The 19927-nt window shown below is 38.2% G+C and overlaps 1 protein-coding gene across 14 annotated transcripts in view; it reads left to right on the forward strand.

Moving 5' to 3' along the window:
* Positions 1–19927, forward strand: part of KDM6A (lysine demethylase 6A) — a 158232-nt gene that overhangs the window by 61467 nt on the left and 76838 nt on the right. For 13 of the 14 annotated variants that reach the window (XR_009743407.1, XR_009743408.1, XM_061453436.1 and 10 more), the window contains one exon: positions 13821–13879. The exons of the other annotated variant lie outside the window; for it this stretch is intronic. Coding sequence is in view for 9 of the 13 variants with exons in the window: in XM_061453436.1 (XP_061309420.1) it covers positions 13821–13879 (59 nt within the window). In the remaining 4 variants the exon portion in view is untranslated. The remainder of the gene's footprint in view (positions 1–13820; positions 13880–19927) is intronic. 14 annotated transcript variants of the gene reach the window in all.

Below are 19927 nucleotides of genomic sequence, written 5' to 3' on the forward strand. Positions count from 1 at the left end.
GTGTGGTGGGGAAGGGTAGGGTAGGAGTAGTTGAAGTGCGAGTGGTTCTAGTACAAATAGATGGAGAAGGTGGGAGGGTGGGGAGGCATAGAACTTGTGTCTCTTTCTTAAAGACCGTGTAAGTAGGTTGTATGAAGCAAATAAACTCATGCTCTGAAGAAAAGGCAAATAATTTTAAATGTTTTGTGTGTTTGAGCATGAATTTGCTGTGTTATCTGAAGCACCCTTACAAAAATGACTATTTGGAGGAGAAATAGAAATCAGTTCTGCTTCTTATGTTTACTTGTGTAAAGGTATAGCAAGAAGTAATTTCTGGTGTCTGCTTGCCTTTGTGGAGTGTATAAGGTGAAGATTGGTGCTGAAACCACTGAGTGCTTTTTTCACTGAAGTGAAGGCCAGGTGCTGAAAGAACGCTGTAAATTCAAATGCTAAAGCATACTAGCAGCAAACAAAAAAGCCTTGGAATTTAGATAATCTCAGGAAAATCTAAATATATGCTGAAAGTCTGTAGCTACCTAGAAAACTTGCAGCTAATTATCTGTTCCTATACAGCTTGCAGGTCTGTGGTAATTAGGGAAGGCATGCAGAAACAAATACTAGCTTGGAAAAATACTAGCTTGTCACCCTCAGCCGCTTCTCTGGGCTGCTATATTCAAATCATTTGGCACTAATTTCTAAGTCACTGTTCAGTGTCATTTTGTACAAGTTATCCCTCCCAAGTTCTCAGGGATAACTCAGAACTCGTAACTTCTATTCTTCATGCTGTGTCATTTTTCTCATCTAATTTCTCAATGAAGAATGATAGTGATGAGAGATCCAACACTTCAGATATGGGAGAAGTATCTCTTCTCCTATAGAGAAAGATCTTCCACCCTATTTTCTTCTTTCCCAGCATAGTATTTGTTGTGCAAGGCTAAAAAGTTCCTTGGTTATGTTTTATCTGGTATTACAAGCAAAAAAAAATGTAGCAACTGTTTTTGGTTTCCTCATTCAGTCTTTCTTTCTGGATTAGATTTTTACTTAGTGTTTTTCTTATTGCAGGCATTATTCTAGCTTTTTCTTTCTGAATTCTCAGGTTCATCAGAAAAACAGCAATAAAACTGTATTGCCAGGCATCATAACTGTACTGATGCTGTCTAATGTGTTTTTTAGAAGTATTTGCATTACTGCTTTTTCCTCTTCCTAAAGACGATTGGGATCCATTTCATGCATGCACCTGTTGGACTGTTGGGGTCAGACACAGATCTGTTCCCAGCTATCTTAATGGTATAATCAGAAATTTGTAAACTTTTTCTGAAAAAAAGCCGAAAAATCTGAATCCCGTCTTGTAAGCACTGTAGAAGGGGAGATGGATCAGAAGGGGGGGGGGGCAGAAAGCAGAGATTGTCATGGGCAGTTAGCTTGAACTTAAGAAAAGAGGAAGATAAACTGGTTATTATTCCTAATTATTATTTTCATTATGGCTAGAGGATGAAAACCTACAGTGGTGACAGAGAAAGGGGAATCTCTTTAAATGAGAATACTGCTGCTGCAATTTTCTCTTGTCAACTGCTGCAGGAAATTCATGCGTACTACATCTTCCAGTTTTCATTTCACTGGTTGTATAGGAAGTTACATCAGTTTTGCAGAATGCTGCAGACTCACAATGTTTTAATGGTTTCGAAAAGCAACTGGGCAAATCCAGGGAAGGAAAATCCATTAAGAGCAATTAAATATGAAGACATTTTGTCTGGCTTTAGAAACCTCTGAACCACAAATCACTGGAGGTTGTGAGGGTATTCATGGGAGGGAAAGGCTTAAAATAATGATAGAAAAGTAAATGAAGTTACTCTTGGTAGGAACTTCAACAGCAGTGTTTGAAAAGTTAAATATTACTGCTGTATGATACCCTGCTCCCTCCCTCCAGGGTTGACCTACTTGGAGTTACGTTTCCATTTAGTGACATAGTCTTTACCTTTTGGAGAGGAAGGATAATTTTCTGATTAAATGCAATCATTGGATGTTGTCTACAGCAGGATTACTCTGTGGAGCTATATAGGAATTTCAGTACACTTTAGTCAGTTCTCTCTCTCTGCTTGAAATCCATAAAAATACAATAGTATAAATGAAATCATCCATCTAGTTCATAATGGAGTATTATAATTCCATCTAATTTCTGTTCTGATCTCAAAATCTAGGCAGACAGAGCCCTCTATCTGTCTGGAACTTCTAAGTAAGATCTGAAGAAAAGCTTGTCTTGAAGGCAGTACCACTTCGCTCAGACAATATGCTTTTTAGAGGCATGTCAGCATTTTTCTTTCCTAAACTTTCTTCCCTTTATGCTGATGTCATACAGATTCCTTGGAAGTTTCTCCTTGATAACAGTGCCTGTAACCCTGGCTTTTATAGAAAGAGAACATGTAGGTACTCCTTGCTGGAGAATTTTTCTCACCTTGGCTTTGAGTACTGAGAAAACTGAAGCAAACAGATGAAGAATGTTGCTTCTGAGATCAAGACAAACCCAGATGACTGATGCCACAGGCAGCTAGTCTTGAACTAAGAATGGATATTGAGTGCTGTGTTGGAAAATTAGTCTAAAATAAAAATTACTCTAAAAGAACAAAACTGAAATGTTGGGTTGGTGGTTTGTTTCGGTTTTGTTTCTTTGGGTTGGTGTTTTTGTTTTTTTTTTTGTTTCTTTGTTTTTGTTTTTTTTTCTTTTAAGCTACTTTTTTTAATTTTTTTTTCTAATTTTGGTATTTTATGTAGATGTGTAATTCCAAATCCATGTGGCATCTTCCCATGTTCCCTGGTAGCTAACCTCTATAAACTTTGAATTTTATCTTTTCCTGGGATTCTAGTTTTTATTATATATTCTTAGTCTTGCAGCTTGTACATACAAACTTGGAGATGTTGTGTGTGTCTTGAGATACTTTGATGATTCAAGTTCAGGGAGCAAGTATCAGGGATAGGACTTTGTTATCTGGCTGGAACACAGTGAATCACTGAGGTATTGGAGCAGTGTCTTGAAGCACTGTTCCATTCCATGGTGACTCATCTGTTCTGGTTGTGAAAAGAAAGTGGTTGACGGTTTTTTAATCATTGGGAAGAATGCGATCTGCCATGTCACCAAAGGATTACTTCGTTGTGTGGAACAAAGTTTCCTGTCTCTGTGCTGTGTCATTCAGTGTGAGGTGAACAGCAATTCATTGGTCTGGGTTATCAGACCAATATAAATCCAGAAGTGTACCTCTTCTCCCGAGTCACTTTGGTAGACTTTGCTTTTGGAAAAAAGAGAATGAAGGGAGAGCGGCCATACGTATGAAGAATCTAAGACATGGCTCTTGTAAAGTCAGATTACTCAAAATCCTAGGTATAGAAGCTCCCACTTCACTGACATGGAAGTAAATAAAGTGGAATTTCCTATTTTACTCCTTTCACGACGGGCATGTTGCACAGAGTTTTCTAAGGGATTTGGGGAGGGCTGAAGCAGGTTGTTAGCCTGAGGATTCTCTTTGTTTTACTGAAAAGGATCTGAATTGTAGGCCTGAAAAGTCTTGAAGGCCGTCAAAGTGAATACACTAAAAAGGTTTAAAAACAGTTGAGAGGCATAGCTATCATACTATAAAATTATAAGAGATATCAAGAAGTAGAATGTATCTGCCTGTTGATACAGAATCAGTTAATTACCATGTTTAGCAATTAAATATGGCCTGAACTTTCTACAGCACATCGTAAAGTGGATGTGTTTGTGTTTAAGAAAAGAATTAAATGACAGGAACAAGGGTGCATCAACACTTACGTGGATTAGGAAGGGATTCTGCTGACGTTTAGTGCAAGAGGGGGGTATCCACTCACACCAAAGAGCAGCAATTGGAATGTAAAATCATTACATGGAACTCAGCTTAGCAAGATAACTTTAAATAAGAGTTCCCTAGAGTCTTGCAAAAGGATGTCAAATGAGTAGAGGAGCAGAAAATCCCCATGCTGTGGCATTGGTTAATGGGCTTTCCTGTCCTCTCCTCCCTTCTCCTTCAGACTGCTGGCTACCTGCATAAGCAGCAGAGTTAGAAATAAACTGCCCCAGATAAAAAAGATCTAAAAACTACCATCTTTGAGAGGTTTCTTATAACCTTCCCTTGTGATCATTAGGCAGTTGTCAGAACTGAGGAGAGACCAGTGGATTTAAATTGTTCAAGTTCCTGATTCAGGACAGTTGTGATGCTTCCATTTGCAATTTTTCAGAAGTTAAATTGTTAGAATTAACTAGCATCACGTACAGCAGCAGTGATACAGTAGTAAGAAGGAGGGGGATTAATGGGGGAAAGCAAGCTGAGCTCCGGAGTAGATGAAGAAAGAGCTAAGTAGAGCAGCGCAGGATTAGCAGAGATGGTGGAGAGTGAGTGTCCTATCATTCAGCTTGTTTGTATTTTTTTCTTTATTTGTTTTGCCTTTAGAAACTGGGGGCTCTTGCACTCTGGTGTGTATATATTCATAGAGTGGGCTGAAAATTCACTGATGTACAGTTTTCTGTTGAGAAATGATGATTTGATGGGATTGAAATATTCTGTGGGAATGGTTGGTGGGCTGCCCAGCTGCTCTGCTTTGCTCTTGGCTGCTGGCCATCTTGTCTGCTCTCCCAGCTGCCTGTCATGTGGGCCTGCTGCCTTGTCTGTTGTATCCTATTTTAAGTATTTGTACATTCTGACAAATAAAACGGCAAATCACCAATTAGAACATCAATTAGTGTTACTACTTAACCAACTACAAATCTAATTGGAAAATCATTTTCAGTACTAATTGATTGATAGCTAACTAGCAACCATTACGCGATGAGCTTGCATTTCAGTACTGAAAACCATTAAATCTTTTAAAAGTTACACATTCTTATTTTAATATTGTATGTATTTATAACAACACAAACTATATGCTACTGAGCAGCATTTCCCATCTAAAGATGTTACTGACTAAAAATCAAGTAAAAATTGAAGCAACCAGTGCGACTTTCTCCTAAAGCTGATATTCAGAATTTTGTTCCAAATGTAGGATTTTGTTCAGTTTGCAGTTTACAGAACAAACTGGTTTTATGCCAGGGTTAATGAAGCCTGGGTAATGACAGGCTGCTGTCTGTTGTCCTTTCACACCTCCTGTCCTTCCTTCTCCCGCTTTACTTTGGAAGCACACATAAACTGGAATTCCTCTAGTTTTGCTAGTGAAGCATCCTGAATGACGTCTTGTTTTCTGTGACATCTCTGAGCAGGAAAAGAGCATGCTTGATGTAAAACTGTGCTCTTCAGTGTCATTTCCCAAAGAGGGGAGAGTAATTTAACTCTATCTGCTTTCTGCAAACAAGCCTTGGTTTGGGGGCTCTTTCCTTTATCCAGCAAATATTTTCAGTGACATTTTTCAAGTTTTCCATCTTTGAGATGTTCTCCATTCTTCAGAATTCATTTAAAGGCAGCTAACTCATTCAAGAGTTACTCAGCTGCAAAGAACAACATATGAGTAGCCACAGCATTCTTCAGCAACTTACTCAAAATTCAACTTATTTCCATTAAGCAGAATTCCAGATGCAGTATGGTTCTCGGTAGCACCCAGCACAATGTGGCTTTAAGATTCAAAGGAGCAACCATAGACAGGTTTGCCACTTCATTTTTGTGATTGTTTCCCTTTTTGGTTTTTATTGGTTTGCTTGTGTGTATTTGAATCCCTTTGTAGTCATTCATGCTTTAGTATTCCGCTTGTCTACTACCATTTTATGTGGTGGGCCTCAGATAGAACAGCTGTGTAATTAATGATACTAAGGCTTTTTCCAACATAGTAGTGATTCTCCAGCAGTTAGAAACTGACAGGGAAATAATGGGGCTCCTTGTAAACTCAGTGGGATTCCTGTCCTTACTGGAAAGGGTTGGAAAATGGTGAATCAAGAATGTAAAATTTCATACTAGTTGATCTATTTCATTAAATGTTTTGGGCATAAATAGTGATGATCACTTGCCATATAAAAGGAAATAAAACATTTCAATAAACTGATCAAATGTCATCTTCTGAAAAAGATGTTTCAGTAATACTTAATGTCTCTTCATGTATGCACACCATTTCTGTACTTTTGATTAAAAACATTCGTGAAGACATCTAATAATTTTTGTTAGATCACTGTATCTAGGTGGAAAAAGAGAAAGACCAAATCCTGTAATAGGTATGAAATAAAAATGGTAGTCTTCAAAGAAAAAAAACAAAACCAAGGTTGAAAAGAGCTGCTCTGCGTTTGACTTGCTTTTGCTAGTTAACACTGGGGCTCCCACCACAAGAGTATGGAACAAAAATAAGATCCTGCAGGACAGGATTATGGGTGTCCTGGTTTTGGCAGGGATAGAGTAAATTTTCTTCCTAGTAGCTGGATTCTCCTCCTGGGGGAGGGTTCCTGAGGCCTGGATTAAAGGAAATGTCACTTCAGACTTCCAGGAGGAGGATGTCCCTTTGTCATACAAGGAGAGGAGGCTACGAGAGCTGAGGTTATTCAGCCTGGAGAAGAAAAGGCTCAGGGGGATCTTGTTAGGATATATACAAATACCTGATTCAGGAAGTAATGAAGATACAACTAGACTCTTCTCAATGGTGCCTGCTGAAAGAAGAAAAGGCAGCAGGTACAGATTGAAAACACAGGATTCCTTTCAAAAACAGAGAAGACTTCTTAAATTGTGAAGGTGATTGAAGAGTGGAGGAGGTTGCCTAGGGAGTTTATGGAGTATCTATCCTTAGAGGCAGTCAAAACCCAACTGGACATCATCCTTGGAAGACTGCTTTAGTTGACCATTCCCTGAGCAGAGGGTTGGCCTAGATGATCTCCACAGATGCCATATCCATTTCTTTGTGCAAACCTTGGGCGAATCGGTTTAGTTACCAAGCATCCGGTCTCAGACTTTGTGAGTATTAACAGTATTAGGGGAATCTTAGGGAGAATATTAAATCTGCTTAGATGAAGAGTCTTTACAAAATGTCTCCCAAGGTGAATTTAATTCTGTGTGCTACGCAGTACCTTTGCTCACTTGATTTGTTTCACGAAGACACTGTTTTCTGTTAAAATATGTAAATTAATGAAAATATTTGTATCAAGTGGAAAATGAAGATGTTGATATCGAGTGAACTTTTATAAGCTTCAGTGGAAAGCATGTAAGTCAGATACCCATAGCAACGATCACTGTTGAGATATTTGCTTGGCTGTTTGTTCTTATGACAGATTTGAGGAGGTACACTGGTTGATCTGGATTGCATTTTGCCAAAGACTGAAATTTACTTATAGATAAAGGAATGCCTAGTTTACAAGAGTGCATGTATTCCATCATCAGTTAAGATATTTTGATTTATTTAATGTTGCTTTATCATTTTGTCTTTAATATTAAAGTGGTCCCTGTAAAGCAGTTGTAGCACAGCGTATTACTCAAAGGGTTTTGAAATTATTAGTCTATCTTGAATTAGTTCCTGGTTGTGAGTTTTGATAATTCAATAATTGTCTTACTTTGATGTACCCTGTCCTTTCCTGGGTGACAAGAAGCTTTTTTACAGATACTGCTGAGAAGCCATTTGAGGTACTGTGGCAGAACCAGGCTCCCTTTTGAGTGTGTTTAAGCAGGTTTTGCCATCTGTGTCTTGGTCCTTGAGTGAAAATGGTTGGACAGCAATGTTTCAGAGGAGTTTAAAAAGTAGTGCTCATTGAGAGGAGTGCTGCAGGGAACAGGGAAGTGCAGCGTTGGTGAGTAGTTGAAAAAGGTAGGGAGAAATGGGCTGTCCTTCCTAAGAAGGAGATGGGCAGGATGGGGAGGAGAGCATGGTAATTTCAAAGATAGGTACCACTCACAAGAAAGAAAAAAAAAGAAAAACAAAACCAACCAACCAAAAAGCAAAAAATAACCCCACCAACAATGACAACAACAATAAAAAAAACACAAGGAGAGAGAAGAAAAATATTTACACATCCACAATACTTTGTGGATGGCAGTTTTTGTTTCTTTGGGCTTTATTTGTTATGTTTTTTCCTATTTCACCTTCTTAAAATCTTGTCTGTGAAAGAAAAGAAGTATTTTTTATGACTCAAGAAAAATGTATTGCCCGGTTTTCCTCTACAAGCCGTAGGTGTATTTTTGCAATATTACAGCTGTATTTTAAAGATCCTGTATAAACCTAATGATTTTTCAGGTACTATAAAATTTCTTGACGACCTCGAAGAAGCCAAAACTAAATTAATTTGTAATACACCCTTTACAGGGATCTTAGAATTTCTGCAGGTGTGGCAAATGTGTACAACATCTAGATAGGGAGCTCTCTTTTTCATGTTACTACAAATCGAAACAAATTTTGTTTAATCCCTCTCGTCTTTCTCCTGAACACTTACAGTCTTTGTGACTGGAACTGCTAGAGCTTGTCAACTCCCAAAGGCATATAGCTGTTTATACACAGGAGCCTGAGTGGAATTTTTTATGTGGTGCATACTCTCCAGGGAACTGCTACTATATATCGAGTAGTGTCAGGAGGAATATTAGGCACCATAGTGTCAAAACTACTTCTTTGGGTTTTTTTTTTCAGTAGATAAATAAACATATTCACACATTTGGACACAAAAAAGTTTTCTTTTGCTTGGAACAAGTGGCTGACAGACCCTGTGACCACAGGATGAGCTGTAAACTGTGAAACCTTATTTTTCTAGTTAGGTTTCCTGAAGAGCAATGCCCCCTGCCCACATGCCAACTCTTCTGCAGCCTGGTGTGATGTGGGCCGGACTGCAGGTTCTGCTGGAGCTTAGGCAGCTATGGAAGGGGCGTTTGGAATCCTGCTGGAAGCAATTTTAAGGTGTCATCAAAGACTTTACAGTCACCGGCCTCATGAGGGTGCTGAACTTTTTCAGTTGTTTTTTTTTTTCCCTCATAATTCATCTTTACGCTTCCACCACGTGACTGCATGTGGACTTTGTTTCTTCTGATCTGTTTTTTGTCTCATTGTGAGGTGGGGTACACTCTGATTTCTGTATAAATAGTAGAAACCCTTTCATGAAATAAAGGGGTTATTTTACCTATGTCTGGGCCTGCCCCTTAGAGTCATAAAGAAGAAATGGTATATTTGCTTGTTTCTCACTGATTAAGGACCTACCTGCATGGTGAATGCTGACAGGCAGGCTGTGGTGTTATTCCATGTTTTTATCCATCTTTTACTGACCCACAGAAGTTAATTCCTCTCAAGTCAAACATTTACATAATTTATAATATCTGTTTATCTAGTTATAATATCTAAAGTATTGAGCTTTTCTTTTTTTTTTTTTTTTTAAAAGAAAGGACAGGTTGCCTGTTAAAATCTTCAGAATTTCACTCTTTCTGTTTGAAAGTCCTTGTAGGTTCAGTATGCGTTTTCTTAGTAACAGTGTAGGCTTAAAGAGATTTTACGTACTCTGCTACATTCCACTCTTTCATTTGTGCTAATGCAGTTGCTGAGGGGGGGGGTTACACAATGAACATGGCTGGGAAACCGATCCAGTTAAAAATAATCTTTTTTCTTTGTTTCTTTTTAATTTGTATATTAATAACACGTATCAGTTCTGGCATCGAGTTGGCTATAGTACTATACAAATGACTCAGCAAAATTAAGAGGCAGCGTTAGGGAATGTTTCTGAGTCAGCAATGCTATGAAACTATGGCAAAAACTGTTCCTTTTCATTTTTAAGTTGCAAGGTCCTAACTCGATGTTGCCCTGAGACTGCTTTGACTCTTCAGGGTGTTTTTCCACTCTAGAAATGCCTGCCGAAGAGATTTTCCTTTGCATGCCTAACTTCTTTGTATATAAAAGACAAATCAGGTCTCAAATGCCTGTGGAAGGTACGCATGTTGCAGGTGAAAAACATCTGCACTGAGGTGGGATAGCTGTACATTTATACATTCAAAGATGGCCATTGATAAGTCTTGAATGTGAGTATGGACACGTGCTACACAGGACAGGTGCATTTTTCTGACCCTGTGTTTGTCGACAAAGTGTAACTGATGCTCTGGTCTGATGTCGTTCTGCCGGAACTACTGACTGCACACTTGAAATGGAGAAAAAGGTTTTGTTGTGAAATTGGCCTGAAATGGCTAGAGAATAGAGCACATGAAATGTTTGGGGATCTGTTTCCATCTGCTGCTTCAGAGAGGCTATAAACCAGTTACTTGGGTTATTGCAGAAGGTCTGTGAAATAGACAGAGTTTTCCTCATTTGTTAATTCCCCCCCCCCCCCCCCCCCCCCCCCATGATTGCTTGAAACAAGACCAGAAAGTCTTCAATGTGCTTTCTTGTCTCAGTTACATATAAAGGTACATACAGATACATCTTTTGCCTTCTGAATTACCTGAAGTAAAATACTGTAGCTCATACTCATACATGTTGTTAAAATACAACTGAAATGTTGCGTAGCGCTAAATAGTGCGTGTAAGTAACGGTACACAAAATAAACTTGACAATCTTCTTAAATTGCATAAGCATATAAAATGGAAAGAGGTATTTGAGCCATCTAGTGGTTGGTGTGAAACATTCTAACATTTTTGATAGTTTCTAGAAAATATGAATGACATCTAATTGGAAATGGCATTTCTAATTTTTGTCCATGCTTTTTAATAGCATGGCTGTAGATGAAAAAATATAGACATACAACTTCAGATTTGAGGTACAGTCTGTTTCAGTTTGCAGGGATTTTTTTTTCATTTACTGTAGATTTTAGTGGAGAGCTCTGATGACATAAAAATTGCATTAGAAGTTAGTAACCGAAGAATGAGTTTTGTTAGCGTAAGATCTTCAAAAATTGTGAGGGTTGTTAAGAAAGTTCAAGGAAAGGATTATAAGAGATAATTTTGTTTGATAATTTTGTTTTCTACTCCTCACTTTAAAATGTTTGGAGGGGGGAAAACTGGGCTTATATTCCACTTTACCAGCTATTTATAGTAGTATTCTGAATAGCAGGGGTTAAATTACAAAGGTAATCTCACTGGAAAACATGCGATGGATACTTTTTGTGATAAACTTGTCTAAATAAAATTAACAAAGGCAACTGAAAACAGATATGTATTTATTCATTTATTTAAAGATGGAGTGAACAGAGTCCTTGTGAACAGAGTCACAGAATCTTGTGATGTTAAGAAAAAGGACATTTTGCAGATGAAAATTTTGTGTAATGATCTTGCTTGGTCCTGGTAATGCATTAAGTTGTTCTAGCCTTTCATATTGGATGTTGCCAACAGGAACTTGGCTGCGCATCGGACATAATGGTATTCTGTAATACAGGCAGAAAAGTTAGTTGCTGAAGTAGAGAATTTTATGTACTTCTCACCTTGAGTTGTTTGTGGGAAAACACTGCATACACTGAAGTGCTGATATCTGCCAGTTGTTGTGAAAGTCCTATTGAGCTTCAAACACAGATTAAAGGATATTTTTCTTACCTTTCTGATGACAAATCTAATAATCAACAAGCAGTACTAATGGTGTTATGTTACATGTGGTTAGAGCTGTAGTATTTCAGGACAGATAAATATGATCCGTCTTGACATTTCAGAATTTTTACGTTTACATGTGAAGTAAAGTATTACAGGGTCCTAAACCTTGCCCTGTTTTATATTGACAAGACAGTGTCAGTTTAACAGATTTTCAGGGTCAGTCTCAAATGCTTTGTGAGGCCAAATGAGAACAGGAGAAAAATGGGAAAAACAGTCACAGAACAAGGGACAGAGCAGTAATGGCTGATTTGTGTTTTACTGGGGCAGGAACAACCTGAAAGCGTTATGTGAACTTGATACGTTAATTACATTTGGACAAATCACCTACATTTTGTCCTGTTGTGCCTTGGAAGTTGGTCGTTATTAACCCTTAGGATCAAAATAATCATCTCGATTAATCTTCTGAATCTGTAACTCATTTGGACCGTGAACTCTAATAGGTTTCAGAAGAGGAAATTAAATTCTTTGAAAATGTTTTAGTTGTCTGGCATATTTTTCTTGAATCGTGCAGTGTGGTGATGAACGATTTTTGTTATTACTATTATTCTAATCTTTACAATGATCTAGTCTTGATTGCAGTCGGGGGATCTCTGGACAGTTTTGTTAAGTTCTGTTCTCTAAATGAGCCTGATACTATAAAGATTACTAAGTGTGTGCTCTGTTTTGAAGCTTCCATGTTGCATACATGAAAATCTCTCTTTCTGTCTTTTTCATTTAAAGTGACTTTAAGGCATTATGTGTGCTCAGTTTTTGAGCTTGCCTTTTTTCCTAGTCTGTTGCTGCCAGAGCACGCTTGGAAAGCAGGAAATTCATAGAGTACAGAATGAGAGATCTTTTATCTTTCAGATGTCCGTGTTGTGTTTTTGTTCAATTAAACAGGAATGTGAGTAGTAAAGTGTCATCTTTTTCATGTTTATGTACTTCCCCCTTCACTCCCCCTGTTAACATCTTCCAGTGCTCTGATTGCCGTCGTATCTGGTCATACCACATAATTTTCTTGGAAGCTGTCCATAGCTGAAGCTACGATCCAGCTGTATTCATGAAAGGATCTTTGGCATTTCCCCTGGTTTTAATTTGCATTTAGAAGACACAAATGAGGTATAATGAAATGGTAGTATTGGGTCCTGTTTCTGATGAATGTTGCTTTTCGAATTGTGTTCTGGTTACCAGTTATTTTCTAGGAGAAAATTGGTTATATTTGGATTGTTTTTAAGGAGTAACTAGGATTCCTTTCGTGGAATAGAACAGAAATTTGACTTGTTGAACAAGTGAAAGAGGAATTATCTTGAGCTATAGTCTTTGACAATGGAAATTCCATCTCTTGTCCTGTGTCAGAGCTTTGTGTTCTTTGGGATTCATTCCTTGTCTCTCAAAACCAGAACTGTATATAAGAAAAGCCTAAAAATGTGTTACAGGCAGCACGTACGTGTTGTCTCCTGTAATTAATGGAACAGCTCTGATAAATAGAAAACAACTATGGTGTGGCATAACTTTTACATGGGAAAAATAAATTGCTTTTTCTAATTCAGGATATACATACTAATTATTTGTAGAATTAGATAGTTAAACATGCATTAAACATCCTTAGTGCAGTGTCACTTTAGAAGCAAGTCATACTTTTCTGTGGACAGAAAATGGGTTTCCAGGGGGAGAATGGTTCTTCTCCCTCTTCCCCTCCCCGCCTCTCCTTCCTTCTTCCTCTGCCCTCCCCGCCTCCCCGCCCCCCCCCCTTCCCCCCCCTATTTTCTATTTCCTTACTTTGGGAAGTAGGGAAAACAGAAATTTGTTTAATGATGAAGAAATGTGATTGTCTTGGGCTTGAAGCCAATGTCTGTATTTTTGGTATTCGGAAAAGTGAAATTTCCTTAAGCATATTTTCAGATTCATGTAATTAATGTTCTGCTTTAGACACTGAAATCGGGGTGTGCAGCTTTGTTTACTTGTATATTAGTATAAATTATTATGACTATGAAATGGTACTCAGTCATAAAATATTTTTTATTATAATAAATTGCTTAAGACCTCTACTCCGTCATTTCCTTCCCTGCTGTTGTACAAGTAGAACAAAACACATCAGTTTCTCTGATGTAAAAGTACTTGAATATTATTGTTGTTGCTATTCCTCCAAAAATACGTGGTGAAAAATCACTTTTTGTTTTTTATTATTATTTTTTATTATTATCTGCCTGTCTTTCCATTCCTTTTTTTTTTTTTCTTCCTGTTCAAGGTGAAATTTAAACAGAATGTCAAAGGATAAGCAAAATACTGGAAAATCATTCTGACAGCGTATGGTTGTGTTATCTGAGTTTTAAACACTCTTTCTTTCTTTTACAGAATGCTGCCTTTTTATATGGCCTTGGTTTGGTCTACTTCCATTACAATGCCTTCCAATGGTAAGTTGGAACAAACTAATGGTATTGCTTTTGTGTGATGTTTCATTAGTAGGTGAATATTTCAATTTCAGTTCACTGTAGGTGTACGATAGTTTAATTTTTTTATTATAGGTGTTTCAAGGCATACTGTTCTGGGTCACATATCTGACTTACTGTAACGTATCTGTGGCAACCACAACAGTTGCTTGAAAAAGAAAGCACTTACCAGAGGAGAATTTTAGCTCCTAATGATACCATTCAGCCAGGGGGGTGGAGCAGTGTGACTCAGCAGGTTTTTGTGAATTGTTATTATTGATAGCCTGTAGCCTGTGTTTGTTTGAAAGCCTGCTTACAAAAAACTTTCCTCTTGGAGAAGTGGCAAAGTGGGGTTGTTTTCATTTAGCTTTGCATTCAGCAATTGCTACATAGCCGTATAATGTAAAAGTTTTGGATGTGAGAAGCAGTACACTCAGACTTGAATCGGAATGTTTAAAACTGACATAAAAACTCAAGAGTTGGAAATTCTGGCAGGACTTTGGGGACCGAAAGGGAGGGGCTGCTGTTGGATATGGAGGAGAGGGTTGATTTTCAGTTTAGATTTTGGTTTTCTTTTATTGGTGGTGACAGAAGAATGATGAATGGAATCAATTCTATTGCTGGGGTTCTGACTTTCACTGGCGTTTATTCTCGTAGAGATATAGTTAGTGTCATTGGGAGAGAGTCAGGTGCAGTATTTAGGTCAGTGCTTTTTTACACTCAGCGTGGAAACTGTTAGTAAGTGTGACTTTAATACCTGGTCATTGCTAGAAAGTTTATCATCTTACTGTACTAAGCATAACTGCAGTTAAGGAGGCAGTAAGTGACTACCAACTGATGGTATGATGGTTTGGAACAAGAAAGAGGTATTTCTCTCCCCTCCTACCTCCATTCCTCCCCCCCCCCCCCCGCCCTTATTTCTGTGTGTCTGTTAGACAAAAGATTTGTGCTTTCCTTGGGGTATAAATAAGCTTTTATTCTTCAGATTAAGATAAACTGGTTAAATCATGTGCTCAGAACCTGGACTTCTTTTCTGATCTTGCAACTTACTGCTTTCCTTATCGACAGTGGTGAAATGAATGCCATGTATTCTACGTTGCATTCTAATTAACAAGAGAAAAACAGAAAAGTTTTCAGCATGCCTGGGAATCCACTATTTTAAGATTGCGATCAGTCTTGGTTGAATTTCACTAAGTGTCAAGAATGTTCTAGTTCTTATGAAGAGTATTTTGTGCGCCAGCTCTTCTTACAAGGGATATCTTGTTACAACTTGCACTGTGAAAATAGTAGAAAACTGTAAAATAAAATTGAATAAGACGGAGTAGTTAGATTTAGAGTAGTTGAGTTTTTGAAAGACCATCTGTTCAACATCAGCTTTTGCAAACAGCAGTTTGTGCTATTTATTAGCGTCTTCCAGTGGATGGAGCAGCAAAGTTGGGTGATTGTGAGGCCTAAGTACTATTAAATTAAAGCTTTGAATGAATGTAGATTTTTCTTCCATGGCTTTAAGTAAGCTTGTTGAGAACATGAGTCTAAATTGATGCCTTAATTTACATTGTCTTAAATGCATATAAAATTTTGTGTTCAAGGTATGTAGAATAATATTTGCAGTTTCATTCATACAACAAAGTTTGGTATAGTTTGGTACTAGGAAAGCTGTATATCATTAGGGTATTGGGCAGAGTTTTTAGAGAAGAAAATCTAATGCAGATAAAATCTTCCACTTCCTTTGTTGTTGTTTGTTTGGGTTTCTTTTTTTTTTTTTTCAATCCCTTTGATGCTCTCTGCCCTTTACCACGTTTTCTTGAGGTCGAGAGGAGTGGGATGTGTGGTTGTGGGTGTTTATGTGTGACAAAATCATAATCAACTTGGAAGTGATAGCAAGTAATTTACAGTAGATATATTCTTCTTCGTAGATGTTAACCATCTACAGGACAGTCTTGCAGATTGCAAGAAGAATCCTGCTTCTTTCAGAGTGAAATGCTAGTCAAACTGTCTTATTTCCTACAGAAACTATTCCACTTATTTATTTATTAACAGAGTACACAAATCTGTATATTTCAGGCAAGTATGGGAGAACCATTTAAGGTAGTTCAGGTTATTGTGCTTCACCCATGAATATATTTTTTCATCCACACCTCTTCAGATATTCATAAATTCTAATGAGAGGCATGTATAAGGTTCTTCAAAAAGGAAGGGAATAAGGAAGTGTTCAAGCTTTTTGCATGTTTCATATAAAAAGGGATAATAAAAAAGCAAGTGGGAATAAGGTCAGGTTTAAAAATTTTGTTCTTATTTTTACATTATTTTTTAAGTTTTCCAGCTTTTGTAAATTGAAAGCTGGAAATAAAATTGAAGTGTTCAGTTAGCTCCAAGACACATATGCGATTCACTGTAACTCAGTATTTTACACTTCTCTATATAATAAAGCAGTATTACTAAGTATTATTAAGTGTTATCTTAAGTACGAATCTTGACTGATACATAATTTTATGTTATGATTCTGTATGACTATTTGGAAACTGAAAGCTCTCGGTGTATATACAAATGCCACAATAGTGTGATCAGACCAGTGCTATTTCATGCAGTTATTATAGTGAGATATACCATAAGGGATCAACTCCATAAATCAAACGAAGTCTGGTAAAACAGGTCCTACAGATCTTAAATTTTGACACTGTTCTTTTTATACCATTTACCATTAAGTACTGAGAAAGCGGTTTGCTGGTTTTCCCAGTGGTCTCCCTCTTTCTCAAGCATGGTATAATACCAGTAGAATAGAGATAGCTGAGATACATAACTTTAATAAATCTAGAGCCTCCTTAGTTGTCTTTTAGATGGAACACTTAAAGCATTTCAGTGGTTTATCAAAGGCTGCCCTTCATTTCTGTGTAATATTTGCATCCAAGTGTATTGGCTTAGATGCCAATTGTTTTTTTTTACTTCAGTAAGGATTCTGAGCCTGACTTGTCTGTTGTCTGTTCATATACACTTGAGTCCCGCAAGGATGAAAACCTGGAGTTCAAGATCTGCAGCTGTGTCCTGAAACTGGCTCTCATGCCATCTTTGGATCCCAGGGTAGAGCTGTGGTGCCCCAAGGCCAGCCTGCTGTGTTTTCAGTGACTGTTATCTTGCAAACTTCCGGACACCCTGTTTGTTTGTAATACCTTGCAGGAGGCTGAGATCAGTCCCCCCTTATCACCCCATTTAGCATACCCTGAGGCTCTTTAGTCCAGATCCTTAGCAGCTGTAGAAGTTGTGTTTTGTAAACCTCAGTCCTTCAGCATTACATTTTGCGGGATGAAGTTCTGAAAAAAGCCAAAAACTAATGCAAGAGACCCTTTTCCTTACCCCTGTTAGGCGTAAAGATGCACACTGCCTGCAGAAAATTTGTCATCTTCTAACTGGAACCTTCTGACCCTTTTGCAGCCATCCTTGCCAAAACAGAACCCCCATCTCTGTTTCTGGCTCCTTTAAAGTCACCTCACAGCCAGCCCAGTCTGTTTGCACTCCTGCATGGTGGCTCTTCTGTATGCTAGGATTTCTCCTGTTAGCGTAATTTTGACTCCTTGAAAGAGGGACGTGGGAGTTCAGCCCAAAAAGCTTTTCTGCCCTCTTGAATTCTGACTCAAAATTGGAACTTGATATCAAGAAGGCAGTTGTACTCTTACTATTCTTACTTTAATCAGGTAAAGACATTTAATAGGCAAGAGGGAAGAAGCATATACAACTGCTGTTGGCAGAATGTACATTCATCTGCAGCATACAAGCACTGAGCAGGCTCTCTGCCTCCCATCTCTGCTGCTGCTGAATTCCACAACCGTCCGAAGGCCAAAAGCAGACAGCAAAAGGCAGCCCTCAGTTGTTACCTGTGGTACTGCATCTCAACTCTTCTGTCAGCCTGCAGGCCTCCAGACACCTGAGACTTTCTTTTCTTCTAGAAGTCCTTTGAAAGCTTCACTGAGGCAGGGGCATTCTTTTCCAGGTACCTACAGGAAAACACACAAACTTGTCACCTGAGAGGTGTTCTTACTGCAAATCACATTGGACCATTTATTTGAGCTGGAGGAGCCTGGTCTATTTCTCACTCTCCTTGGCTGTCATCCTCCTTCGTCTTTTTCAGAAAATGAAGTTCTGCTCTTCTTACAGTCATTCTGAAATCATAAAGGAGCTGCTTAAATAGCTTTTAATATACAGTTGTCTACAGTGGAATGTAAACTTTTTTTCACTATTCTGACGTGCCAGCCTTCAGTATTGCGTGCCTTACTCATCTACCCAGGAAAGTATTGTTTTATGGTATTTGCTGTTTGCCTGTGAGAGTGGGAGAGTTCTGTGCTGTCAAGGTCCATTCTTTGCCCTTCTTTGCTTCTTCTATCAGTACGTTGTCTTTTTTTTTAGGGGCAAGCAGTTAGTAGCACAGTCAGATTTGTCCACCCCTCACAAGCAGGACCAGATCCTTCGGATGGTTCTCAAGCTGTTTGTGTCTTTGGTTGACAGATCCAAGGAACTGGGCTCTTCCATACAAAGAGTAGTTGTCGAGCGGCTAGTGGGGTATGTAGGAATGCTAACAGCCTACTGGGGACGTCCTTCCCTTGTGTGGGAATGCCTCACCTGTCATGTAGACAGCAGCCGCTCATCAAATGCAATGTCTGCTCTGCACACCTCCAGGTATATCAGTAGTTTCTGCCATTGCGGAGGTTGTGCGGCATTTGATGAAATAGTCCAGTGGTTGTAGTTTGCGTGAAAGGCTCTGAGGTTCACCCAGCAGTGTCATGGCTCTGGGAATTAGCAGTATGTGGAATTCCTGCTTTAGAGACACCTGCAAAGGAAAGCCCAAGAGGGATATAATTTGCGAGTAGAAACCCAGCTTGCTTACCAGTAACTTGTGATCTTCAAGGTACACCTTTGTATTGGTGCATCTTTCCCTGTTCTGTCAGTCCTTTCAGCTGGTGTTTGTAGTTATCTTTGTAAGGAGGGTAGAATTTAGATGCATACTGCGTAGATGCTTCTTTATCAAGTATTTCTTGGATTTCAGGTGGCTGTATCTATATGTGTATTTTTTAGGTATATAAAATAGAAACGTAAATATAGGCAACACATAATAAGTAGCCATTAATGAGGAAGCAATTATATTTCTCTTTCGTTGTCTCATGTTTCTGTGATTGTATCACAAAATCAGAGAATGATTGAGACTGGAAGGGACCACTGAAGGTCATCTAGTCCAGCCTATATGCTCAAGCAGGTGTGGAACTTAGGTATAGGTTTAGGTGGAGCTCAAGATGTGGAGCTTAGGTGCAGGTTTATCAAACCATTTCTTGGATGGATGGAAAGGCATAATATTCGACAATATCGGAAAATGCTTACTCTCAGCTGCTGTTCTAGAGAAATGTTTAAAGACTTCACTGCACAAAATATTTCACCATTCAGCTATTAGGAGTTGTATCTAAAGACTGTGTAAAAGTATTTCATGAAATTGCACTGTCTTGACTATTGCTGTATATGTACATTTTGTTTATGCTCAAATTATGATTTTCACGTTGAAATTTGTCTGTTTTCATTAGTGCAGTCATGAAATGACATGAGGCTTAGAACAGGTGATCAGAAAGTTGAAAGAAGATAAAAAAGAAGGAACTTTCAAGCGGCATCATTTCTGATACATTGGAATAATGTTACGTTCTTTGAAGTCATACACTTATTCTGATTTTCATGTTTTTTGTTTGAAATGCATGAGTGTTAACTTTTAAATAGTTAAACTGATGCCATTTTATTATATTCTTTTGCCTCATTCAAAGCAGATGTTATTCACAGTCTATCCAAGTAAAACCTTCCAATAGAAGTCTTAGGAGAGTTAACTAAATGTTTAGTATAATCTTATATTATTATTCAGCTGGTTTCTTCACTTTCATAATGGTAGCCATTATTGTGTAGATAAGTGGGTGGAAAGGCAGCTGCCGTATTGATTCTGAAAGTCTTGATTTGGAGATGACAGATTCATGTCGTTTTTATTTTTCCTGAACTACTATAGCAGCACTG

This window comes from Pezoporus flaviventris, unplaced genomic scaffold (genome assembly GCF_033815535.1).
Source record: "Pezoporus flaviventris isolate CSIRO_AGI_PZ_B2104156 unplaced genomic scaffold, CSIRO_AGI_Pfla_v1 ptg000015l, whole genome shotgun sequence".
Lineage (NCBI taxonomy): Eukaryota > Metazoa > Chordata > Aves > Psittaciformes > Psittacidae > Pezoporus > Pezoporus flaviventris.